The sequence below is a fragment of the Danio aesculapii genome, chromosome 21, assembly GCF_903798145.1.
Source record: "Danio aesculapii chromosome 21, fDanAes4.1, whole genome shotgun sequence".
NCBI lineage: Eukaryota > Metazoa > Chordata > Actinopteri > Cypriniformes > Danionidae > Danio > Danio aesculapii.
In genome coordinates, this window is record NC_079455.1 from 545831 (window position 1) to 572774 (window position 26944).

A 26944-nucleotide genomic window follows, 5' to 3' on the forward strand; every position below is an offset into this window, starting at 1 on the left:
GTTTCCTGATTTAAGACTTTGATATTTGGACTAGAAACAAGTTTAACACTTTAAAATAATTGCCCAATACTTAATGTATTTACCAACATGAACAAACTTTTAGTAATATATTTATTATGATATTTCTTCATGTTTGTTAATGTTATTTTACTTAACATTAGTTCAACTCAGAGTGCATTATCAAAGCACAACTTTGTATTGTAATAATGCATTAGTTAATATTGAACTATGATTAATAAATGCTTAACAAGATTATTCATATCTAGTTCATATTAGTAAATGGCTTAACCAACATTAACTAATGGACAGATAGAGTGTTACCTAAAAAGACAAAAAACTTTTAATAAGAAATGTCTTGAAGGAGGGAACGCAGACATTTATATGAAGTTGATCGACTAGCGGATTCAAAAATCTAGTTGATCCACTTGACATAAACTCATAGTGATCGACTGAGGGGGAAAGCGTTTTTCACAGTGTTGTTCATATATAATGTTGAATGTAAAAATCAAAGGACCCACAGAGAGAGAGAGAGAGAGAGAGCGTTGTGTAGACAGAAAGCACAGCTTTATTGACTGCACTGGTCGACCACAGCCGAGCGCTGGTGATGATGGACGGCGGCGCTGTTATTAAGGCATCACAAACAGCATGCACATACAGTCACATGAACATTATATTGCTCTAAAGACTGCTCAACATGGAAAATGTACAAACAGGAGAAAATAGGTTTTTGCACTGATGAAAATACTCGTCTTTTTTTCTTTTCTATAAAGATTTCCAATACAGAAAATAAATATAGCAAAAAAAGCCTAAAATAATTTAAAATAGCTCTTCTTTTCTTTCTAATTATATGTTCAATAGTTCTCTCTGCTATTAACACATGGCACAACTTTCTTTGAAACAAAGAACACAGAAGGAGAAACTCCTGCAACATTCATCGCATGGCAAAGCATCGCATCGCGTCCTAACTGTGAATTTACAGGACGGGGGTTCGAGAAAGAGCAGGGGCTGATGGGAAACTCTTGCTGAATAGTAAGATTGAAGATCTCAGACATGTGCTTCAGGCTTCATTTATAAAACACTCTGCTGGACACATGCTATATTTGCAGCAAAATCTGCTTTCTGTTTTCTCGAATGGGTAATTCGGTGAAATTAACATATGCACTTATCATTTATAGTCTTTTCTCTTGAGTCTGAGTCGCAAGTAATTACCCATATAGAAATCTGATACATGGAAATATATGCAAATGACATACAAGTTCATATTTGGATTTTACTCATACAAAATATGTCATTTTTGCAACAAATATTTGGAAATTGCATAAATTCATATCTATTTTTTCAATCATTGGAATTTCATATATATATACGTTAAAAAATACATCATATTATTTATTATTAATATTCTTTTACAATGTATATTATAGCTAATATATTTTTAACATATATTATGTACATACTTTAAATTCCAATGGTTTAAAATATATATTTATATATATATATATATATATATATATATATATATATATATATATATATATATATATATATATATATATATATATTAAACAATATTTCCACATTTAGGTTGCATATATTGCCATATAGGTTTCTATAACTTGAGTTGCAAATTGAGCACAGCTGAGTGGTTTCAGATCTTCACCTAACAAATAGCTCCAAATTATAAAGTGAATATTAAAATCCACCAATCAATGTCCAAGTCTACAATGGTGATTGGCAAAAAGGAGCTCTGATTTCCAAATATTAAGGTAAAGTGTGCACATCTGCTCAGAGCCTCACGTCTTCATGCCGAAGCCCATTTTTATCACTCTCTGCATTTGCATGTTTTATAAATGAAGCCCATGCAGCGCTGCAGAGGTCAGATGAAGTGGCCACATCTGAATGCAGATTCTGTGCATAATCAAACACAACACTGTGTACATTTCATGAAACCATTACGGCTTCTTGGTTACTACTAAATATTTTAAAAACGACTCATTTAGAATGTGCAAATGCAAAACAAACACAAAAACACATCCCCCTGATGAGCGACCTCATATTTTAAATGCAAAACATACTGCTTGTAGATGATATATGACTTTTTTATCCACTCCTCCAACTGAGGAGATTCAACTCTGTAGAATATAACTGAGGGATTGATTATCAGTTTGACACACTGCAAAAAGATATATTTATTAGTTCAAGTTTTTGTCTCGATTGTAGTCCAATCATCAAGAAGCATTTTCTAGACACGCACAACACGTCTTATTTGAATAAATAATGCCAAAATGAAGAGTGTTTCACTTTAAAACATGCTAAATAATCTGACAATGGGAAAATAAAATCATCTATTATTTCTATTGACATACTTATTATTATTATTGTATGATTATTTAGCTGACCCCACTGGCATCACGATTAGTTTATAATAACGTCATATTTAGAGTACATATTACAGTAGTACATCATCATTTATCCACTGTTATTGAACTGTTTTACCAAATTTTTAAGAAATAATCAGTCAAAATAGCAGGTTTTCCTTAATAAATAAAGGGCCAATGGGGTGAGCTAAATAATCTTGGTCTTCATTTTGACGTCAGATTATTTTTCTTCCTCCATTGTCAGATTATTTTGCCTGTTTTAAGAAGAAACTCTGTTAATTTTGACTCGTTATTTCTCAAAACAAAACTATATGTATGCTTGTGTAGAAAATGCTGACTGATTTAAGAATGCTTGGACATTTAGAAAGAAGACAAAAACTTTCAGCAGGAACCGCAGTTTTTGCAGTGCAAGAGGAGTGAATGGCCCTCATTCAGAAGTGTAGATTTCCTTTGAGATGGTCTCGGGTCTTCAGGCCTAACCACACAACATGAAGCTGAAGCTGGAAGAACTGCTGGGTGTGCGATGTGTTCAGTCTAGAATAGTAATCATATTTGCTGTTTTAAGTGTCGATTATGTCTCTTGGATTCCACAAACCAAACAAAAACAAAATATGGCCTGATTATAATCAGCAAAAAGAAAATGCTAGAAAATATCCAGACATCAGTTTCTGGCAAAATCGCACACCCCTTGCTGATTTCCAGCTCTTCTTCACCTCAGAGGCAAAAGACTAACAAGTGTAAAGACCACAGTCACTGAATGACTGGCTCGCTAATAACATGCAAGGGTCAAGATCTCATTCTGGTCCTGTTGCATCATGGGAGAAAATGACTGCACAGAAGCTGAACATTTACAGAGCTTACGTAGAGTACATGTTTCGGTACACAACCGGCGGCGGAGCATGACAAAAGAAGCGTGACCTCTTGCAGGAGGCTGAAACTAGCTCACTAAAGGCACAGTATTGCATGTGTGCGTTTGGTGCATACTGAACCAGAGAACGGCAAATGACCAGCGTCTATCAACAGTCCCTATTGAAGCAGCTACGATACATGAGATTTGTACAGGTCGCTGTCTGCGCTCTGCGGGATACAGCAGCAGACAGACGTTTCCACAAATGAAGAGTCAGAATGAGGAGTGAAGCATTTCAGTGACCGTTCATTCACTGCGGTACTGTTCACAACATATAAGGCCGGGCATACCCTGTGCAGTTTAATACAGTGTAACTCACACTGTACAGGAAGATCACATGTGATGGCAAAGCTCATGAAACATGTGCACACACTATACGGTCTGAGTGCTGAATCAACAGTTAACACCCGCTAAGGGCACCTATTATGCAAAAATTACTTTTATAATCTCATTTGCATTTAAAGTGACAGTCACCAAAACGCCACGGTTAGGATAAAAGCCTAAAGGGTCTGTTTCAGAGAGTTTGAAAACATTATCTGTGTGCTATTCTCAGCTCAAACACACACACTCTAGAGATGTGCATAGGTCTCCTTTAATAGTGGTTAGCAAACCAGTATATGGTGCATTTACACACCCCCATGGGAAGGAGTGTTAAAAGTAATACCACCAACCACAAAATCAGATCCTAATCAGATGTCTATCTCGCAAATATATGAACAGTGTATCATACTCTTTTAATTGTTGCTGTGCATTCTAGAATATGTACATTAATAATGCACCAGTGTGCCTGAGTGAACCTGCAAGTGTGTGTGTGTGTGTGTGTGTTGGTTTTGCACAGATTCAATGAAGGCCACACACACTCAGTAAAAACTTACTGGGTTCATAAGTTCATACTGGGTTCGAGTTAAATTTCTGGCATGCCAGAACATCATCTTATCATCCGATTTGGAGAGTTTAATCGTCTCTCCGTCAGAATTCACAGCTGAATCAAAGCAAAACTGCACAGTGTATGCCCGGCTTCAGACTCTTCTCCAGAAGACAAAATCACTGAGACTTGTGCTTTACTCTAGTCTTCTGCTGAACAGACCTTCTGTTAGGATGCAGTTTGCTCAGAGGCTGACTGTAAAGGAAGGATTACGGTAAATAAAGCATCATCCTCAGCATTATGAAGGAGTGTACGGGTGGATATCAGGGCAAGCTCTGTTGTTGTTCAGAAGACAACATGATAACATCCACTTCAGAGCATTTGCAGACTTGCTTTTCTTTGGCATCATCAAACTAAAAAAAGAAGGAAATAAAATCAGTGCTTCATCCTTTTTTTGTTGATTCTCTGGAGAGCCTCTCTTTGCCAAAGAAACTTAGCTGGGGTGAACATACAGGTTTAAGCTGTTCAGATGATTGTGATCACTTCTTTTCTTGAACCCTGAGATACACACTATGGGTTGATTGGGTCACAATCAGAGGGGAAACACCAGCCTGAGGGCACTTTGTAAGTGTGGATCCGATTTGAAATGCCAATAAACCATTGAAGAACTGACTGACTGACTGATGACAGTGTTTCGCTAAAGCAGGACTGATGATTTCAGCAGTTTCTGGGTCACCTCAACACTTTTGCACATGTGCTCATTTCTGATTGCCATCTTTGTAATAAAATTGCTGAACATGCTGATTATTAGTTTGTTTTGGGGGGCTTCAGAAGGCACAGTTTAATGGAAAACAACAAGAGTTCCTTTTGAATAAATGCACCAAAACCTGGAAGAGAAACATACCTGTGATTAAATTAGTTTTTGAGTGATTACCTCTTTCGGTTACCGTTTACCTCTTACAGATGTCAATGAAAACCTTAGTATCTTTGCTCTTAAAGCTCCTAAAGCTCCCTGAATCAGAAACTGATCTCGGATGCACACACAAACACCTGCGTGTACATTATTGTTAAATGTAGGTCTAAATTAGCGCTGTCAAAATTAGCATGTTAACTCATGCGATTAATTTGAAATATTTAACGCGTTAAAAAATGTACGCACTTAACGCAGTTGCAGTTTTTTTATTTCCTGTTGTGGCAGACATGTGTTCAACGTGCAAAGTAATATGGATAAGACCAAGGAAGGACTTTTAGAAGTCATTTAATGGAATTTGATACCACATGTCAAACAGAAAGAAAACACTTCCGCATCTCGTGACTCGGGTAATCGACTCCTTTAAGGTAATCAAAAAACGCTGGTTACATGGTCGACTCTTAATCAGCTTATTATCTTTATCATATTACAGTCGGAGTATTGGTGTTCATGTAAATGTACTTAATGAAAGACAGCGCATTCCTCTGCCTTTAGTTGAGTCCATGCACCCTCAAATGTTTCATTAAGTTTGACGTGTTTCCACCCTCACACGCAACTTTTGTAAAGTGTCTGCTTCATATTGCTGTGTCAGATTCCAGCTCGTACAATATAGCCATACTTTAGAACGCTTATTTTAAGCAAATTTGATGAACGTGATGGTACGTGTTGATGAATCTGAAGGGAGTTGCTCGGGTGCGCTGTACTGCGCACGTTGTGTGTGTGCGTGTGTTTCCTAGCAACAAGAACAAACGGACGGTGTTCGTATCCCTCAACGTTGTTTAGAATTTAATGTTTAGAGATGGTGTGACCAAAGTCCCTGTAAGAAGTCTATAGTCTTTGGTGTGACACAGCGCGTACCTGTGCGTGCCTTTGACGCTTTGATGCTTCTTACATCCTTGTCGCAGCACCAGTGGAACCGAAATTCATATGCTGATTCTGTGATTTTGCTTGTTCTCACTCTCAGGTCATATCATTCAAAAGAAAAGGGCCACAGTCCCGATAATGTCAACAGACTGGACAGTCTTAGCAACTGGCTGAATGTAAAGGAGGACTAAGCAAAATAGTTTCTACTTTATAATTCATTTTCTCAACTTTTCAATGAGTGCAATTGTTTGTATTCAACCCTTTGTTATTATAATTTTCCAATTTCCATATTTGCAGTGCCTGTATTTTGGAATTTTTAGCAGTCCACTTAGAATTCAACATGGAAATCAATTTTGGTTTTTTATTGGCATTGATTGTTTTGAAATTCAAATGTCATTTACATGCCTGTGTTATTATTTCTGTAATAAATAGGGCCGTCAAGCCAACTGTTAGAGGATCTTGATGGTTTATTTCTTCATGTATGTTGTTTACATGAAGAAATCTGTTACAAGTTAAGCAAAAGTTCATCATATTTTGAATTTAACTAGTTTCTTTGTCTTGAATTTACATTAATTTAACATTTGAATAGCCAAAACAGTTTCAGTCGTTTAATTGCGATTAATCGTGAATAATTAGTTAATTTTTTCAAATCGATTGACAGCACTAGTCTAAATATAATGATCGAAACTGATGAATGCTACATTTTATGGTCTGTTTATAAAGGGAAGGGAAGAAGAATTAAACCAGAAGTACCGATAGAGGTGATCACTCAAAAAAATTAGAAAAAAACGAAGTGGTCAAGCAACCAGCAACTGTGGACCACTTTAAGAAGTGCTGAGTTGTAATAAGTAACACAGGCTTCATGTTCACACATTGGGAAGATTCGGCCATGAGGAAAGCTGTCGTATGCGTGACGCTCTCACATCTAGCCTATGTCAGAGAAACTGAGGCGGAGGATACCGCATGTACATGTGTGCTACATTCCCCGATGGATAATTGTGCTTATTTGTGTCAGATTTTCTCTGTACATCATTTGACAGTAGTCGCATACTCTGGGAACACGACCTACACACGTCATAATGCCCACGTCACTGTCCTATCTCAGGACACAACCTGCTGGCTCCCAAGAGGACAGTGTTCATCTAGACTTCGTCTTGTTTCTTGCTGCTTGTCGAGCACAAATGATAATGGTTGCATAAATGACTATTATACTCTGACACAGAAAACAAGCTATTACAGCTGAAGGTCTGGAAACAGATGTGGGCTGAGAGACTGTGTGTCCTACTGATGAAGCAAACACTTAAGCGCCAGAGCCATGTTTCCACCATCAGGCCAATGCTAGCAGTGTTTCCATCCAGAGATAAAAATAAAATCTATGCGCAAAACTGGAATATCGCTTAAAAGATTTGCAAACAATGCAGCGTTTCCATCTGATGAGTGAAAGAGAGCAAAACGTATCCCTTCCTGCTAAACATGCACAGATATCACTGAGAGGAGTGGAGTCTGCTGCACTGTTGGGATTCTCCACTGTGCTGTTTCTTCTCCTCTAATAAATGAGTCAGAAGACCAAGACCAAACGCAATGAACGCGGTAAACGCAGTGGCTTCTGGAGACGTGAGACGGGAGCGCAGACAGATGCTCAAGACAGTTCTGGAGGGAATCATAACAGAAGAATACTGAAGCACTGTGATGACGGAATTAATGCAGTACATCTGTTTACATCATAGTTTATGTGCAGCTTCAAAAATTGATTCTTAATTTCCATCAAGCCTGTTTTATGCAAGAATCCAAAATGCGCTTAAAAATGGGTGGATGGAAACACAGCTAGTGAGGGTGTCCGTGTGTTTCCACGGCCAGTCACATTTCCACTGTCAGTGCAGGCTGGACATTAAAACTAAAGAAAAAACAGCATCAAATATCGGTCATCGGCAGCCTGATGTCGAAATACCGGTCAGAGAAACCCTCATACGTGTGGCCCTCTACTGATCTGACAGTGGAAGCGCAGTTTAACTCAGGCCTTTCTGACGCTCTCATTGGCCCAAAGGTGGAAAATCTGCACTGTACAAAATGCTTCAATTAATTTTTTGCCCTGTTTCTAGTAAAACATCTAAAAATTCTAAATTCAAGAAGCATTTTCTAGACAAGCACTAAATACTGTCTTGTTTTCAGAAATAACGAGTCAAAATGAAGAGAGTTTCTCCTGAAAACAAGCTAAATAATCTTATTTTTTACTTTAACACAAGCTTATTTCCCGTACCCCATCAGCAGATTATTTAGCTTGTTTTAAAAGAGAATCTCGCTTCATATTGCCTCATGATTTCTGAAAACAATACATTTTTGGCTCATCTAGAAAATGCTTCTTGATTTAGGAATTTATTCGGACTAGAAACCAGACAGCATGTTTTGCAGCGTGCTCACGGCACGAGAACACATCTAAGAGGCGAGCAAACTTCGCCGTACCACCTCCTCCTTCCCAGCATGCATTTGAGGCAATCGCAACTTCCGGCTAATCAATCGCAATTCCCCGTCGCTCTGTTCTTCATCAGAGAAATACCCGTCGGTTTCAGTGTCGGGTGTGTTGTTCTGCACAGACGACTCCACAGTTTGGCTTTTAGAGCGGGTGTTGCTCTGTCTGGGCAGACGCATGCGTAAGCTCTTCTGAGAGCGGTTCTCCAGCACTGAATCTCGTTCTTCAGAAATGTGGCACGAGTCCATTTTGGCGATGGCGGGCTGCAGAGGGTCTGACCTGCCGTCGCTGCTGCGCTGGAAATCCTCAGTTTTTTCTCCGCGTCTGCACCGCCGCTCCGTCACACACACTTTACCTTTAGCGGGTGGAGAGCAGAGGGTCTTCCGGCGGCTGCGGGGCGCACTTTTGGTGTGTTTGCGTCCGAGCCGAGGCGTCTTCCAGGTGTTCTGCATGGAGGAGTCCATCATGAGGCTGAGCAGGCTCTCCTCACCCCGCAGCAGCTGGTCCGACAGCAGACTGGCCGAGGCTTCGGGCGTCCCGGCAGACAGAGACCAGCGGCTCAGCATGCTCTCTGCTGAGATGTGGATGGACTGAGCCTGCCAGCTGTCGAACAGCGAGCCATCCAGGGGGAACGATCTGGAGAAACCTGTGAAGAAGATTTAGAAGTGTGCTTTCAGGTCACCATGCAAAAAAAAAAAAGCTTTCGGTCACACTGTACTGTCAAGAGTTCACACTTAGCTGATGATTGGTGATAAAGCTTGTTTGGCATGCTATCCCAGGAGAGAGCCATGAGCTTATGAGATCCTCGAGCCCGGGGATGCCTCCCGTTTGCAGGGTGAGAGGAGAGTTTGAGCTCAGGTAGATCTTAATGAACACCCCTGACCTATTCTGGCTTATGACAGATGTAGGATGGCTAAAGAGAGAAGCTTGGCTTGCTAAAGCTTGGCTATGGTATCAATTTAGTATGTTCAGTTTACCTAGGTAGCATGTTTTTTGGACTGTGGGAGGAAACAGAGAACCTGGGGAAAACCCATGTGAGCAGAGGGAGAACAAGCAAACTCTGCACAGAAATGTCGGATGGTTTAGTAGGGACTCCAACAAGAGATGTTCTTGCTATGAGGCAACACAACACTGGGCCGCCGTGTCGCCCATCTGGAAAGAAGAGGGAGTAGGGGTGGGAGGGGGAATTCTTCAAGATGAAGATACTGAGATAAGAAACACTGGTTATTTACAGAGAGTTAGGATTCATCTGATTGTGAATCGATCATGAGCTGATGCGGGACTAGCTGTGATCAATCATAAGCATGTGATCCTCTCGAAATTAGTTCATGCATAAACTTCAATTAAAGTCCACATGAAATCAAAACTGGCCATATTGATGTTGTCAGCTCACGTTGTTAGTTCTGTGCTGATCAGTGCATCAGTGCATGTCTTTAAGACAACAACAATAGCTTGCTCTTCTAATCTTTAATTGAAATCTGAAAATGCACGTCCTCTTTGTTTTCAGTTAAATTCTCAGATTAGGTCTGTCTGAGGTATTGGGCGTGGCTAACACACTTAACCACGCCCCTCCAGCTGTCATCACTATGACAACAGACAGAAATGGTGAAGTATGGTACTGATCTGCATAAAATGTCCTCATCTTGTAAACATTGGTCCACGGCATCAATGTGCTGCTGCTGAGCAGTTTATCATGAGGTTACGTATAAATGGGGAAAAGGACACATACTCTGGATTTCTGTGCTGTGAGTCAACTGCATAATAGAAATATTCTTTAGGTGGAAATACCAGGCTTTTTATTGCTTGACTATATTTATGGTCTTGAGCGTGCATACACAGTTTGACACTCTGACAGGTGAGGAATGTGCACACGACAAAACACACACAGAAAACAAAACAGATTCAATTGCCACACACTCACCTAAGCCCGTCTCTGAAGGGTGAAATGCAACAGTTTAGGAAAGCATCTATAACACAGCCACTTTTAATCAAAAGCTCCTAAAATACTGCACTTTTGTGTCCATCTTATGTTTTATTACTTCTACACGGCAACAAATGGTTTTTACTTACAATGTTTGTCTTGTTTCTAGCCCAAACATCTAAACATTCTTAAACCAAGAAGCATTTTCCAGAAAAGCAAAAGATATAGTGTCCTGTTTTAAGAAACAATCAGTCAAAATAGCGGGTTTTCCTTAATAAATAATGGGGTAAGCTAAATATCTTGGTTTTCATTTTGACATTTGATTATACTGTTTCCCCCATTGTCAGATTATTTTGCTTGTTTTTGGAGGCAAAACTCTTCATTTTGACTCATTATTTCTGAAAACAACACTATATGTTGTGTTAGTTAAGAAAATGCTTCTTGATTTAGGAATTTTTAGATATTTAGACTAAAACAAGTCAAAACTCTAAGAAAGAAAAGCAGTTTTTCAGTGTAAATCTGCTTTAATACATTTTAAATCTGTTTTTGATCATTTTAATTGTTTGTTGTTTTATGCCTAATACTTACTGTGTGATTATTATATGATTCTTTTAATTATCTTGTTTATACACTTTAAATTACCATTGTGTGTATAAAATGTGCTATATAAATAATCTTGCCTCGTCTAGTAACAATATCAACACAAATGACAAGAAATAAAAAACATTTACTAATGCAAGCCCAATTACTAAGACTGCACATAATTCAAATGCATTACTTTATCACCTGCCACATAGAGAGTTTACTTTAAAGGGGAGCTATTATGCAAAAATCCCTTTTATTCGGGGTTTAAACCCAGTTGTGTGTCTGCAGTGTGTGAATATCTCCAGCAGCCTCTAATGGTTAAAAATGAATGAATTGTGTTTGTTCTAATCAGACTTGATGAAAACAGTCTGCAGAAACACTTTGATTGACATTCTCCCTTTGTATGATGTCATCAGAGGGGAAAAGCCCCGCCCACTAGTGACCATCTCTCCAAAATTGGCATAGGATATTAGTCTTGTATTTAAATCTGCCACTATGCTGATGCACATGCGTCTGTAGCTCCGCCCTTATCTGAAAAGAGCTGAATCTCATTTGCATTTAAAGCAACAGTCACCAAAACACCACAATTAGGATCAAAGCCTGAAAGGGTCAGTTTCAGAGAGCTGGAGAACATTATCTGTGTGCTATTCTCAGTTGGAACTTCACTACACACTCATCTTATTTACATCTTTTAAAAAGAGGCAGAACAGGTCTCCTTTAAATGTACAGAAAGCACAACAGAAAGCACAGTAGAGCTCTTTTAAGATTTACGACTGCATGATTTTACTACAGGGTTACACACTTACCCAGCTGTGAGAACAGAGAGTTGTCATCTGATCTCCACTTGTCTTTCTTTTCTGGACTATTCTTCCTCCTTTCTTTTACTCGTTCCTGGACTCTATTGCGATGCATTCTTTCGCCTCTCTGAGTTTTCTCTGTGCACAGAAAATAAGAGAGTTTACAAAACTGTCCAAAACATCAACAGCAGACCTGAGAAACAGGAATTTGAGGATATTCACCTTAAACATTTCTAGATATTTTCATTTGTTCTCAAAGCTTCACCTGTCGGTACACATTTTGAACGACCTAACACACCTACCAGTTTCACAGAATGTCAAAAATGTTTCAAATATCTAAAAATTCTTAAATTAGGAAGCATTTTCTAGACAAGCAACAAATATTGTCTTGATTTCAGAAATAATGAGTCAAAATTAAGTGGGTTTCACTGAAAACGAGCTAAATAATCTGCCGATGGGTTAAGCAAACTCATCTAGTTTTTGCTTTGAAATAAATACATTTTTCCTACCACACTGGCGGATTATTTAGCTTGTTTTAAGGAAAATCTCGGTTAATTTTGACTCATTATTTCTGAAAACAAGACAGCATTTTGTACTTGTCTAGAAAATGCTTCTTGATTTAAGAGTGTTTTTATATTTAGATTAGAAACAAGACAAGTTTTAGCTCTGGCCTCAGGACTACTTGCCAGATTTGGGATGACTTTGGGTCTGTGGATCTGGTCTGATTATGGCTGGGAAATGAAGAATTTAGCTGAGTACGGGCCAATTATGGACCACATGTGCTGGCATAATTTTGTTTGGGACATTGCTAACCCAAGCGGGCATCTTGATGTGAAAACAAAATCAAATTAGCATCTAACATCGGTGCCAAAAAAGCATCAAAAATGGATTACAGCACTGTCCTGTAACCAGTTATTAATGTGTTTTTTTGACGTCAACATTAGATGTCATTTGTACATCACAGTAGTTTACATGCATTATAGGGATTCAATGTATTCTAACAATATGCTGCAATCAATTTAAATGTGCATTTTTATTAGTATTGTTTTCTGGGTTAAAGTTAAGGACATGTAAGTTTATGTGGAGGTTTAAAGGTCATGAAATTAATGTTCAGCAAATAAACGCAATTTTAACAGATTAATGTGTACTGAACTTCAATTAAGTCAATGTTAGCATCTTTTACAATGTTTTTTACAATATGCAGTTATAAAATTCAATGTGCATTTTTCTTAGTATTTTTCTGGGTTGGATAAGGTTAAGGTTTAGATTTATGGGTAGGTTTAAAGTCAGAAAATTAATCTTCAATTAAGACAATGTTAGCATCTTTTAGCTTTATTGGGCTATATATGCACGGCAAGTGTTTTTCAGCCACTGATAACCTCCCAGTGAAAGATTAATGTGAATATTTTCATTTTTTTAAGGTTCCTTTTACAGCATTGATAATGTAATTTATTCAAAATATAGTCTATTCAATAGACGCAAGCGTTCATTTAGTCGTTTAAGCATCATTTTGACATTTTGATGCAATGTTAGATGTCAATTTGATATCATTTTGACATCAGTCATTTACATACAATGTACTTTACAATATGCAGTAATAATGTGCAATGTGCATTTTTCTTAGTATTTTTCTGAGTTAGATAAGGTTAAATTTTAGATTTTTGGGTAAGTTTAAAGGTCACGAATTAAATGTATGTTTGTTGAACTTTAATTAAGCCAATGTTAGCATCTTTTAGCTTTAATGGGTTACTGTATATATGCATGACAAGTGTTTTTCAGCCACCTATAAACGCCAGAGAAAAGTTGATTATTAAAGTTGACTATTTTCAATTTCATAAGGTTTCTTTTACAGCATCGATAATGTGATTTAATCAAAATATAGTCCCTTCACTAGACATAAGCATTCATTCAATTGTAATGTTGACATTTTGTTAGATTATCCAATGTTAGATGCCAATTTGATGTCATTTAGAGGCATTCTAGAGATGCCATGCATTTTACAATACGCTGTAATAAATATGAATGTGCTTTAATTGTCTTATTATTTACTGTACATATACACAAACACATGAAACATTAGATCATGATTATTTACCTGTAAGTCTTGGAAAAGTCTCATCCAAATTTGAGTAGTAAAAACGAACCCTGCATTTAGGACTGAGATTTATCATTTATCCATTTATCTACTGCTGTTGTGTCATCCTTATTCATGCTTCTATCATCCTGTCCCTTTTTTAGGATACATTTGAGGTTTCTTAACAGTGAGTTAAACTGAAGAGCAGCCAATGAGCTTACAGAAGACACTCATCGAACAGCCAATGAGCTTACAGAAGACACTCATCGAACAGCCAATGAGCTCGCAGAAGACACGCATAGAACAACCAATGAGCTCACAGGAGAGACACTCAATGTTTACTGTGTTTTGGAGGTTAATGCTCACATAAATGGACAAAACCCTCCATTCATTGGTGGAAAATGTTGTTTAGACTCTTAATTTGTTCTTCAAACTCACTTCCATGTTGCTAAGGTCTTCTGGTTGATGTGTAGAGTTGCTGCTAAGGTGTTCTGGGTGCTGTTGGGCAGGTTGGGCAGTGTTTCTAAGCACTTGACTGTGAAACTGATTTTTAAAAAACAAAATCTAGAAACGTTTCTCTGCTTGAGCCAGCGGTAAAGAAAGCAAAATGACTTTATTATGTTTTGTCAGCAGGGCTGTGAATGGCTGTGGCTCAGAGAGAGTTTACATGCTCGTGTGTTGATGCTGATTCAGGATCAGTCGAGTCTGAGGAGAACGATGGAGAAATTAAATGTGTAAAATTATTAGATTTACAGTAATTTCATTTACATGCACTGTGTCTCTTTTGGGGGCGGAAAAGAGCTCATATTTTCTGGGGATTAAACATGGGGTAGTACACCTGACATTCTAAACATGTTATTGATGTATTTATTTCATATAAAATATAGGATTATTTTGCTCTTTATTTAAGTCGTGTTGTTTTATGCAATTCACTTTTTAAAATGTCTTTAATTTTATTCAGTATGCCATGTAATATTAAATAATATTAATTAATTTCAGTAAATGTTACTAACTGTAGCATTATGTATTAATTTAAACACTTTTCAATCTATGCGAAAACTGTTCTTCCTTATCTGAATTAATATTACCAAGTACACAATAGTTAAACACAATATAAATACAATATTGTGAATCTTCTTTAAATCCCACTTTAAATATTGAATATCAGTGGGTTCACTTTATACAGATTCAGTAGTTCAGGAAGATTTAAAGGTGCAGTATGTAAGTTTGACACCCAGTGGTTGAACTAGGTGTTGCACTCCTGGATCAAAACAAATGCAAGCGCAGGTTGCCAGATTGAGGACAGGAGCGAGTGATTTAAAACCGTGTTCTGAATAAAAGCAGCGACACCTGATAGAAGGAATATTCTCCATTATAAAGGGAGTTTTTATCCTAAACAACACCTGGAATTGATATATTAGAAACGGCTTCAATTTCTCACAGGTGAACAGAAAACTGACAATGATCAGCTCAGGTACAGCTCATGTGCTTTATTCAGTGTTAAATGCTAATAATGTGAGTTTGACATGACATTTATTGCCATATACTGAAAGCAGCAGCAGATAGTTCAGCTCAGATCTGGAGAATAAAACAAACCCTAGATAAACTCTACAACTAAACACATCTCAGTGATTCAGCATCTACATTAATCATGTTAAAGAGGGTTAATATGTATTCATTAGATTATAAACCTGACCATTTCATGAGTGAGTGCACTATTCTGAGCTTCTGAATGGCTGGATTTACATTTCTGTCGTGTTTCCTCTGGTGTAAACAGCCAAATTGCTCATCAGTGCGCATCTCATCATGTAGCGTGTTGTTAGGACACGGGGTTACAGTGTGACCTGCTCACCTGATGTTTACACTCCTAATATTAATATTATTTGCTAATTAATAACCTCATGTGGAACTCTGAATCTGCGTCTCATTTCAGAATCTCCTACTGTCCACCAGAGGTTGTATTTTGTTCACGGACGCATGCTTTCAGAGCCTTTCTGACTGAATTACTGAAATACGCTGTTTTCCACCATCTGGCAACCCGGAGTGCTGAAATATAATTGGCTAAACTGGCATTGTGCAGGTTTAAAATGACCAAAACAATGACAGCGTTCCGGCTCATGTTCAAAGCAGAATATCTGACTTCAGCATTGTTTTACAGATAAACCAGTATGTTCACTGAGCATGTTTCTGAATATCTGCACACATATGATGCTGTTTTTATGCTTCACAAGAGTTAAAAACTGGCATACAGCACCTTTAATGAATTTAGGGACATCTTTAGTATTATAGGCAGATTTATGGGTTAAGGTTTAGGTGTATGGGTAGGTTTAAGGGTTGGGTAAGGTTGGGGGCAACTATAACAATATAACAGTTAAAGACAGGTTTAGGTCTATGGGTGGGTTAAAAGATCATGAAATAAATCTTTTGAGATTTCATTCATTCACTCATTCGTTTTCCTTCGGCTTAGTCCCATTATTTATCAGGGGTCGCCACAGTGGAATGAACCGCCAACTATTCCAGCATATGTTTTAAGCAGCAGATGCCCTTTTAGCCACAACCCAGTACTGGGAAACACACTCATTCACACACACACACATACACTAGGGCCAATTTAGTTCATTAATTCCCCTATAGCGCATGTGTTTGGACTCCCCCTCCTCATTCTCGCTTGTTTGTCAAGCCACACCCACTCTACAGCTGACCACGCCCATTCCAGCTGCACAAATAATAATTCTGAGATAGACTTATGTTGGGTTAAGGACAGGTCTATTGGTTTGGGTAGATTTATGGGTTGGTTAGGGACAGGTCTTGCGGTATGGGTAGGTTTAAAGGTGATTTAGCATTAGGGATAGGTTTAGTGGTATTTTATAAACCTCATCATCGTAGTTTAATGTGATTTGCTTAAAAAATAAAGAAATAAATAAAATTTGAGCTGTATTTGTAGATCTGTAGTGCCATACATGAACTTGAATCCAGAACATGTACTGGATGTAAGAGTGAACATATATACTTCAGATGTTGGTGCATTTCCAGCACAGATAGGATTGCATCGGTTTTAACTGGCACTGATCAAAATGTCAAGAAAAAACCTTCATAAGAGACAGTTGTGCAGGGTTTTCTTACCTCCAACCAGGTTCTGCTCCAAGAGCTGAATCTGCAATGAAAAGATCTTCTCCTGCAGGTTACATAAAGAGTGCTTGATCTTCTCTCTGCGTGTGATCATGCAGCACAGATTTCTGACCTAAAAACAAACCAAAAACAGCATTCATGTTTAAGTCACACTGAGATTAGGAGTTAGAATGTTTCTATAACGTGATACAGGACAATGGTGTAAAAACCGCAGTGATAAAGCTGACATTACCTCTGACTGTAACATTTCCTTAACTACTCAATATTGAGAACTAACTAAATCTCAGCTACTAACTCAATCATAATACTGACAACTAACTCAATTTCAACTACTAACTTAACTACTAGCAGAAATAAAGAGTCAAAATAAAGCATGTTTTCCTTAAAACAAGCTAAATAATCTGCTAATTTAGTAAGCAAATGATCTCATGGTAAAATGAGATTGTTTTGTGTATACCCACCATCTCACTCTGGGCACTTCAATGTTTTCAGCCCAAACTGTCCTTAAAACTAGTAGGTACCCACACTTGTTGTTTGTTAAATATTTCATATAAAATGCACATTCAAAACATCCAAACTGATCCCAAACCCACCCAAATTTTGTCAACCCGCCCAAGCCATTTTTTACTAGCAAAATCAATCTGCAGGAAGACGTTCATCATCTGTTGTCATCCAGAAGTAAGCAAATATTAATTTAAGCAAAAGTATTACAATGAATAAAATTAAATAAATCAGTTTATTTATTTTTTAAAAATCTAAATTATATTTAATTACAAAACATATAAAAATACATTTTACAGTGGATTTATTGATATAAAAATGTTTTTATTTTCATTTGCACATGTTTGTACTATTCAAAGCAGATAAGCTGACTAATATGCATGAGTTTAGCTGACTCTTTTTTTAAGTCTAATAAGTTCGGCAAAAAAAAACTTTGATATATAAATTATGTCAACACATTCAATTCAGAAAAGTTAACTTAACTTGAAATATTAAGTTTTCATAACTAATTGGCGCAATGATTTTTTGCAGTGCACTTGAGGATTTATGAATGAGTAAATACAGTTTTGGCTAACTAAACCGAGATATCACAATAACCAAATTATTACACTTGGAGCAGGAGAACATACACTATTTAAGTCAGAGTTATTAGTCCCTCTGAATTATTAGCCCTCCTGTTTATTTTTCCCCCAATTTCTGTTTAACGGAGAGCACATTTTTCAACACATTTCTAATCATAATAGTTTTAATAACTGACAACAATAACAATAACTGATTTATTTTCTCTTTGTCATGATGACAGTAAATAATATTAGACTAGATATTCTTCAAGACACTAGTATTCAGCTTAAAGTGACATTTAAAGGCTTCACTAGGGTAATTAGGGTAAAGTTAGGGTAATTAGGCAAGTCATTGTATAACAGTGGTTTATTCTGGAGACAATCCAACACTAATATTGCTGAAGGGGGCGAATAATATTGACCTTAAAATGGCTTTAAAACTACTAAGAACTGCTTTTATTCTAGCTGAAATAAAACAAATAAGACTTTCTCCAGAAGAACAAATATTATCAGACATACTGTGAACATTTCCTTGCTCTGTTAAACATCATTTGGAAATATAAGGGGAGGCTAATAAATCTGACTTCAACTGTATATATATATTTTCGGAGCGGGACTGAATTATCTAGTGTTTGGTGTGTGTGGGTCTTTGCTCACCCTCTCCAGGTCCTGGCGCAGGTGAGTGAAGAGCTTCAGCCGGCGGTACAGCACGTCCTGCTCCTGCTGCGCCAGATTGTCCACCTCGTCCCTCTTCATGGACACCAGCGGCTTGTTGGCGTTGGTTTTCCGCCTCAGTTTCCAGTACTGAAAGAGGAAGTCCACGTGAGCGTCGGGCAGGGACAGGCTCTCTGCGATGTCTTTGGGATCCACCAGTGTGTAGAACTCATCCTCCAGCTCCTGCAGCTTCTGCTTGCGCTGGCTGGCTTTCTCCCGCTCCGCCTGCTCCTGCTTCTGTGCCGCTGCCGGATCAGGGACGGCGTGCCGCAGGTCGGGTCTGTCTGACTGTACGCCACCGCTGCTGTTTGAGCGCCAGACACTACTGTGCTCCAGACAGTAGGATTTAAAGCGCACCTCATCGTTGTCCGCCAGTGTGGTGCGCATCTCCAGCCCGTGGTCAAACGCACAGGTCACATGGAAGGCCACGATGCAGGACGGCATGGAGCACTGTGTGGAAGAACAGCAGATTAGAGACTGCGTTTGATTTAGGCATGAGCTGATACTGACATTTGTGAAGGAGATTTTTAATATTGATCATTATGTATTGATGATTCACAATTATACAGAATTATTAGGCCTCTTGTTTATTTATGTCCTAACTGATGTCTTTTCTCATCACCATGATGACAGCACATAATATTAGACTAGATATTCTTCAAGACACTAGTATTCAGCTTAAAGTCACATTTAAAGGCTTCACTAGGGTAATTAGGGTAAAGTTAGGGTAATTAGGCAAGTCATTGTATAACAGTGGTTTATTCTGGAGACAATCCAACACTAATATTGCTGAAGGGGGCTAATAATATTGAGCTTAAAATGGCTTTAAAACTATTAAAAACTGCTTTTATTCTAGCTGAAATAAAACAAATCAGACTTTCTCCAGAAGAACAAATATAAGAGGAAATACTGTGAGAAATTCCTCAATCTGAGAAACATCATCTGGGGAATATAAAAGAAATAAAGATTCACAAAAGGCTGAATAATTTTGACTTTAACTGTATGTACTATAAAGCCAATTTCAGCTGCCTGATTGCTTGTTCATCCGCTTTCTCACCTGTATGCAGGTGCCGGAGTGTTCACAGCACAGGCTGCAGGAGAGAGCCCATCGGCTGGCGGGGATGTGGGAGACTTTGGTGATCGGCTCCATCTTCTCCGGGCAGCCAATGCTCACCTTTATCAACATAACAACAATAACACACATCAGAAAATGCTTCACAAAAGAAAGTGCAGTGTATCTGCACAGATATATTCCTGTAGAGCATCCTGGAGAGAATATTAATGTAATACTAATGTGATTTTCACCACTGTCTCGTTATGAAATTTCTCCTAAGCTCAAACTTTAGAGCGCATCTATAGTGGTAAACACTCCCAGAATGCCATGCGCTGGTACCTCAGGGATCCATAAGGCACAGCTGACGTGGACCCACTTGGTCCCGCTGCGGGTGGGCTTCAGAGCTCCTCCTCTGCGGGGACACAGCAGACATTTGGACTGAACTCCGAGCGCGCACGTCCGGCACAACCAGTTCCCCTGCGGCACCTTCAGGATCCCGTAACACGCCTGCCGGAGCAGAACACAACCGACGATTAATAGATCATTGAAAGGATGTAAATGATCATATGCATTTGTTTCTATTGCAAACCATGACTTTTCTCCCAAAGGCCCACACGGACTCCAGTGCTGATATAAATCAGGGCCTGGCTGAGGTGTGTGTGTGTGTGGATTTACAGGGGTTTACAGTGTGGTTATCTACTGATGAAGCTCTGTTTGGATTGGTCAGTTTGAATTTTGAGCTTTAGTCACATGGTCAAGGGAGACAAATCTAGATTAATAACAAGTAAGCTCTTCATTCTCCATTGGAAATGAATAACAGTAACCTGGAGCTGTAGCAAGAGTTATGCTTTTAACACCAAAAACAACACCCCGGCCAGATTGAGCGTCCCTTCCCTGAAATCACCCGTTTAATCCAGGTCAATTCTCCTCCAAATAATAACCCTACAACCCCATAATCCACCTAGTGATGCTCATATTGACCCAATAAATTGAGGCGTAATCTGAGATGATTTTTCTAGTGTGACCATCAGCAAACAAACTAAATGTAGGACAGTACTCCCTCTCCTGTCTTCTCCTACACACACACACACACTCTTGTACCTGGTGGACGCAGACGTTGCAGTTGTCGCAAAACACCATCTCGTTGCCGTCTTCTCCTTCAGGTGATCGGCACACGTCACACACTACGTCCTCGTCGTACTCGATGCCCAAACCCTCCTGGTTCTCGATCTGCTGCTGCATGTTCTGCTGACAGCGGCGCTCCAGCTCCACCAGCAGCTGCTCCATGGTCAGCTCGTCCAGCTCCGGCAGAGCTGAGGACACACACACACGTGTACACACCAACACACTGATCAGCACTGAACAGATAATATATACACTGCTTATTGTGGTTATGTACTTATTCTATTAGTATTTAATTAACTCATTTTTTAAATAAATTATTTACGTTTGTTTATTGATTTAATTATTTATTAATTTGTTTAGTTAATTAATCAATTATTAAATTATTTATCAATTTATTCATTCATTTATTTATTAATTAAATAAATACATAACTAACTCAAACTCACGCCAACATGGGGAGAACATGCAAACTCTACACAGAAATATCAACTGACCCAGCCAAGACTTGAACCAGTGACCTTTTTGCTGTGAGGTGAACGTGCTACCCTCTGCGCCACCGCGTAGCTATTCATTTTTTATTTATTTGTAATTTTTAAAAATAAATTATTTGTTTGTTTATTTATTTCATAATTTATAAATTTGTTAAATTAATTAATTATTGATTTAGTTATTTATTCATTTATTTATTTAATTTAATAAATACATAACTAACTTATGTATTTATTTTTATTTATATAATTATTCATTAATTTATATATTTATTTGTTTTATTATTTATTAAATTAATTATCTATTGTTTCATTTAATTTATTTATTGATTAAATAAATAAATAAATTACTCATTTGTGTGGTTATTTATTTACTAAAACAGTTAAATATATTATAGAAAAATTGTCAAATAATTTATTTGTTTGTTTATTTATTTAAATATTTATTCATTTATTAAATTCATTACTTATTAATTGATTTAATTAGTTATTCAATTATTTATTTATGCATAATTGTTTTATTTTCTATTAAATAAACAAATTATTAAATAAACAAAATATTTATTTGTTCATTTGTGTGTTTGTTTGTTTGTTTGTTTGTTTGTTTGTTTAATTGTTTGTTTGTTTTTGTTAAGCCTAATTGTGCTATTTTAGACATCAGCAATTGCTGCAATTCATTTAACAGATACAAGAGGGAGACGAACCCGTGATGGCTTTGCAGAGGGGTGAGAGAGAGAGAGAAAGAAAGAGAGAAAGGGGGTGAGAGATGAGAGAGAGAGAGAGAGAGAGAGAGAGAGAGAGAGAGAGAGAGATTTTAAAACTCCACTTTAGTGTTTTCCATTTAAAAAACAATTAGTAAATACACATTTAACTCAAGAAATCTGTCAAAGAGTGGTTCTCCATCTTTAGCAGGCCACAGCATTTCTTTATAACTCCACACATTTTCAAATCCATCAATATTCCTTACATTTTCATCAAAGAAGAAACCTAAATATAATTACACGTTTTAATTAAACACTTCAAAACCTTTACCGCACTTTTCAGCTGATATTCCTTATTTTTAATGCTAATTAAGGTACAATTTAATAAAAATGTTTACAAAATCAGTTTAAGAATCACTAAAGTAAGTGACCCCTTATATTTCTCAAAGATCAGACTAAAGATATTTCCTCTTTAAAATGGTGTTTTGAAAGCATATTAACCACAAATCCATCAGTTATGCACATACATTTCACACATTTCCCCTTTAATGTGAGTCAAACTTGTGTTTAAATATTAAATCTGAGCAATAACACAATTCCAGAACTGAGCCAAAAACAAAGCCGTATGTTTGATGAAGCTCATCTGTCATTAAACGTTGTAGAAAAATTCTTAATCAACAATTACATTTCAGCTATCATGCCAAGAATGAGTTGTCAGGCGTTGACTATAGTGATCTCCCATTTTATTACCTTGCCAAACAACCACTAATACACCAAGACTGAATGTTTGACATGCATTATTACTCCAACCCTGTTCTCTGGCATGTTGACAACCACAAACTAAACTGGTTAAAGAGGACCTACTCTGGCCCTGTTCACAAGAAGGAAAATGCATCTCTGCTGTCTCTAGAGTTTGTGTGTGTGTTTGAGCTGAGAATAGCACACAGATAATGTTCTCTGACTCTTTAAATCTGACCCGTTCAGGCTTTGATCCTAACTGTGGTGTTTTGGTGACTGTCGCTTTAAATGCAAATGAGATTGTGCTGTTTTCAGAAGAGGGCGGAGCTGCATCAGCATGGTGGCAGATTCAAAAACAAGACTAACCTCCTATGCTAATGAGGGAGAGATGGGCACTAGTGGGCGGGGCTTTCCCCCTCTGATGACATCATACAAAGTGAGAATGTCAATCAAAGTGTTTCTGCAGACTGTTTTCATCAAGTCTGATTAGAACTAACTCAATTCATTCATGTTGACCATTAGAGGCTGCTGGAGATACTCACACACTGCTGACACACACACTACTGGGTTTAAACCCCTTATAAAAGTGGTCTGTGCATCATAGGTGCCCCATAAATAAAGATGTTTGGTAAATCTCACCTAGTTGTCTGAATTCTGCATTGACCAGCTCCAGCCAGGCCACATCCAGATCATCCAGATCGTATCGGCTGAGAGGCTCAGAGATCTCCGACTGGCTCCGCGTTTGCACCGCAGAGAAGAACGGGATTCGGCTGACCTCCGGGAGCATTCTGGGGGACGACAAACACCAAACTCTCACCAAACAAACACTACATGCACTGTGATTGGCTGCTGTGAGCCGGCGTGTGATTGGCTACTGTGTGATTAGCTGCTGTGAGCTGGCGTGTGATTGGTTGCTGTGTGCTGGCATGTGATTGGCTGCCGTGGATCTCACCGGACCACAGGCTCAGGAATGGTCTCCACATTGGCTGGCACCTGAACGCCCTTCTCCCACTCCTGCCTCCAGGGGTCGCACAGAATATAAAACTCGTCTGCGCTCAGCTGTGCTGAATCCGGCAACTTCATGGCTGTAATAAAGTCTGTCCGAAACACCTGAAAGAAGAGAACAACTCAAGCACATTTATCTTGATTCCACTGAATGATTTCTGGAGTAGGCGACACGGTGGTGCAATGGGTAGTGCTGTCGCCTCACAGCAAGGTCTCTGGTTCGAGCCTCGGCTGGGTCAGTTGGTGTTTCTGTGTGGAGTTTGCATGTTCTAACTTTATTAATCTGGGGTCGCCACAGCGGAATGAACCGCCAACTTATCCAGCATATGCTTAGTGCAGTGGATGCCCTTCCAGCTGCAACCCATCTCTGGGAAACATCCATACACACTACGGACAATTTAGCCTACCCAATTCCCCTATAGCGCATGTGTATGGACTGTGGGGGAAACCGGAGCACCCAGAGGAAACCCACACCAACACAGGGAGAACATGCAAACTCCACACAGAAACACCAACTGACCCAGCCGAGGCTTGAACCAGTGACCTTCTTGCGGTGAGGTGACAGCACTACCCACTGCGCCACCGTGTCACCGCTACATATGTTTTTTAAACTCTAAATATTAAACACTTTCAGGAATTGAGGATGCTGATGAGCCTTAAACACTTCGTGACTGTCTTGTGAAAAGGGTTGAACTGCTGCTGTGTTTCTGGCGATCTGATTGGCCGGTTCTCACCTCAGACGGCCTCTTCTGCTCATGGCGAACCCATGTGCTGCTGGTGCCAGTGTTCTTGGAGGAGCGGGACCAGGTGGTCACCTGACCTGCAGAAACACACAGGTACCATTTTTCACTTTAGTGTTTTCAGGAGTTTGTTTATGTGTGTGAGCATGTGCTTGTCCTTGTGTGTGTGTGTGTGTGTGTGTGTTCTTCAGTGTGTATCTATGTATGTGTGTTTGTGTGAGTCCTTGTCTTTGTGTGTATCTGTGTGTGTTTAATGTGTGTGTGTATGTGTGTGCGGGCTTGTCTGTGTGTATCTGAGTGTATGCGCGTGCAGGTGTGTGTGTGTGTGTGTGTGTGTGTGTGTGTGTGTGTGTGTGTGTGTCAGCATTACTCACTGTCAGTGGTGTCGGAGTCGTTGCTGCTGGTGGAGTATTTCCTCCTCTTCATCTCACTCTCCATCTGTCAGGACAAGAGGATCATAGACATGAACATGTGTGTGTGTCTGTGTCTGTGTGTGTGTGTGTGTGTGTGTGTGAACAGATAGCTTTACTGGAAATGGTGTAACAGCAGGAAATAGTCACCCAGTTTTGACAGATTGATGTGTGCAATAGATTAAATATATGTTTCTTCCCATATTACCAAGCCTAAAATACACAAGGACTCTTATTTTGAAATGTGTCTGCTTTGCTGTAGCTAGCTGCACATTCGAAACAAATTACAATAACAAACAGATGCTCAAGACAGTTCTGGAGGGAGTAATAATAGAAGAATACTGAACCACTGCGTTTTTTTCTTGTATTGTGACGCTGTTCCTAGAAAAGCGGAATATTACATGAGAAAACAGTGGGCGTGGCTTGTTTTGTTCTACTGCGAGCTGATTGGCTGTGGTAAAGTAGGCATTTCATTCAGGAAGATGGGGAAAAGGGTTTAGGGAGAGTTATTAGAACCTAACACACTCCTGCTCACCATTACTGTTTGTTGTCAAAACTAACAGCTCAGCTGAAGGGGCGTGGTTAATTATGATAGCCCCGCCCAATTCCTAAAACAGACCTTAACTGAAAACAAACAGGACGTGCATTTTCAGATTTCAATTTTAGATAAAACAATTTTTTCTTAAAGACATGCAGAGATGAACTGTTCACCAAAAAACTAGCAATGTGAGCTAACGACATCAATGTGGTTAGTTTTGTTTTCATGTGTACTTTAAATGTTTTGACTAATAACAGTGTAACTCACAAACATTGAAGGACAAAAAATAAAAAAAATAAAAATAATAATAATAATAATAATAATAATAATTAATAATAATAATAATAATGGAAAAAAATACGACACGTTTTCTCGACCACGCCCCGTGTGCGTGACGTCACGCCATCGCGTACAGCCGAAGGGGGCGTGGCCGCTGACCCGCAGGGCTTGTTTGTGAAGCGCGTTTAGGCCACTCGCTCACTCCGAGCTGAGAAGTTGAGCAGCAGCAGCAGTACTCCGCACAGTCAGACTGAAGAGTTCAGCAGACAAATAAACCGCGAACGAGCCCATACAAGCAGACAGAATTCAGGCAGCGAACGACCTACACGAGCATGAAACGGCGGTCAGAAACTGCAGAAAAGACGCACATTTTTCCGGCTTTACCTTTTCTGCGGAGAGAGGGCGTGATGGTGATGATGAGGATGGTGAAGATGATGATGGTGTCCTCGCAGAGATCAGAGGATCATCCGAGGCCACGCACCTTCCTCAGCCCCGATAAAAGTTACTGTGTGCGGCTGAGATGCCCGAGCCGACGGCATATTACAGCCGTCCTAAAACTGCTGCTTCGGAAAACAGCACAGCGCGCTCGTCATCCGCAAAACTGTTTCTGGTGTCCTCACATCCTGCGAAGTGAAGCTGTCGACACACAAACGCGCTCCTCTTCACATTCTGCGTGTGTTCCTGCGCGAAACACTAGCTCACACTTACAACTCTTTTGGCGCCATGTTAATGACGTACCAAAAAATTTCCGTTAGCAGCGGGCGCAGGAGCCGCGCGTTGCGAGCGAGCGTCACACGCGGCGAGCGGGGGAAACAGGCGAAAAAAGCGCGTTGCGTTTACCTGTCAAGTTTGAAAATGTCCATCAAGAGGCGAGCGAGAAGAAGAAAGTCTCCTCAAGCGAGCGCGCGGGGCGGTTCGCGAAAATAATCGACCATTTTACAGTGAGTCCGATGGGGGGAGCCATGAACAAACAGCCGAGAGGAGGAAACACAACAAACATCCTCACTGTCAGCGCTGTTCCGGATCTCTCTCACACACGCACACACACACACACAGCTACATCCACACACCATCAGCGTCCCAATACAGATACGGCCATTTATAGACCCATACTGTAGTAAAGTGTGTATATTA

At 39.0% G+C, this 26944-nt stretch overlaps 1 protein-coding gene across 1 annotated transcript; it reads right to left on the reverse strand.

The window, feature by feature from the left end:
* Nucleotides 1-1578: 1578 nt before the first annotated feature.
* jade2 (jade family PHD finger 2) lies at nucleotides 1579-26811 on the reverse strand. Its single transcript, XM_056445939.1, has 12 exons — nucleotides 26195-26811; nucleotides 24958-25021; nucleotides 24578-24663; nucleotides 23791-23948; nucleotides 23478-23626; nucleotides 20888-21099; nucleotides 20126-20293; nucleotides 19790-19906; nucleotides 18676-19182; nucleotides 16952-17069; nucleotides 11764-11892; nucleotides 1579-9097 (listed from the first exon to the last, which is right to left on the reverse strand). The coding sequence occupies exons 2-12, from the start codon at nucleotides 25019-25021 to the stop codon at nucleotides 8418-8420; spliced, it is 2388 nt and encodes a 795-aa protein (XP_056301914.1). The 5' UTR covers nucleotides 26195-26811; the 3' UTR covers nucleotides 1579-8417.
* Nucleotides 26812-26944: the final 133 nt, after the last annotated feature.

What these genes read in the sequence shown, in the direction of transcription:
- jade2 (XM_056445939.1), bottom strand. Translation starts at nt 25,021, where the DNA reads ATGGAGAGTGAGATGAAGAGGAGGAAATACTCCACCAGCAGCAACGAC. An exon ending in ATTCCTGAGCCTGTGGTCCG is followed by an intron (nt 23,627 to 23,790) that starts GTGAGATCCACG and finishes GTCGTCCCCCAG; the next exon opens with AATGCTCCCGGAGGTCAGCC. An exon ending in GCAACGTCTGCGTCCACCAG is followed by an intron (nt 20,294 to 20,887) that starts GTACAAGAGTGT and finishes CTGCTCCGGCAG; the next exon opens with GCGTGTTACGGGATCCTGAA.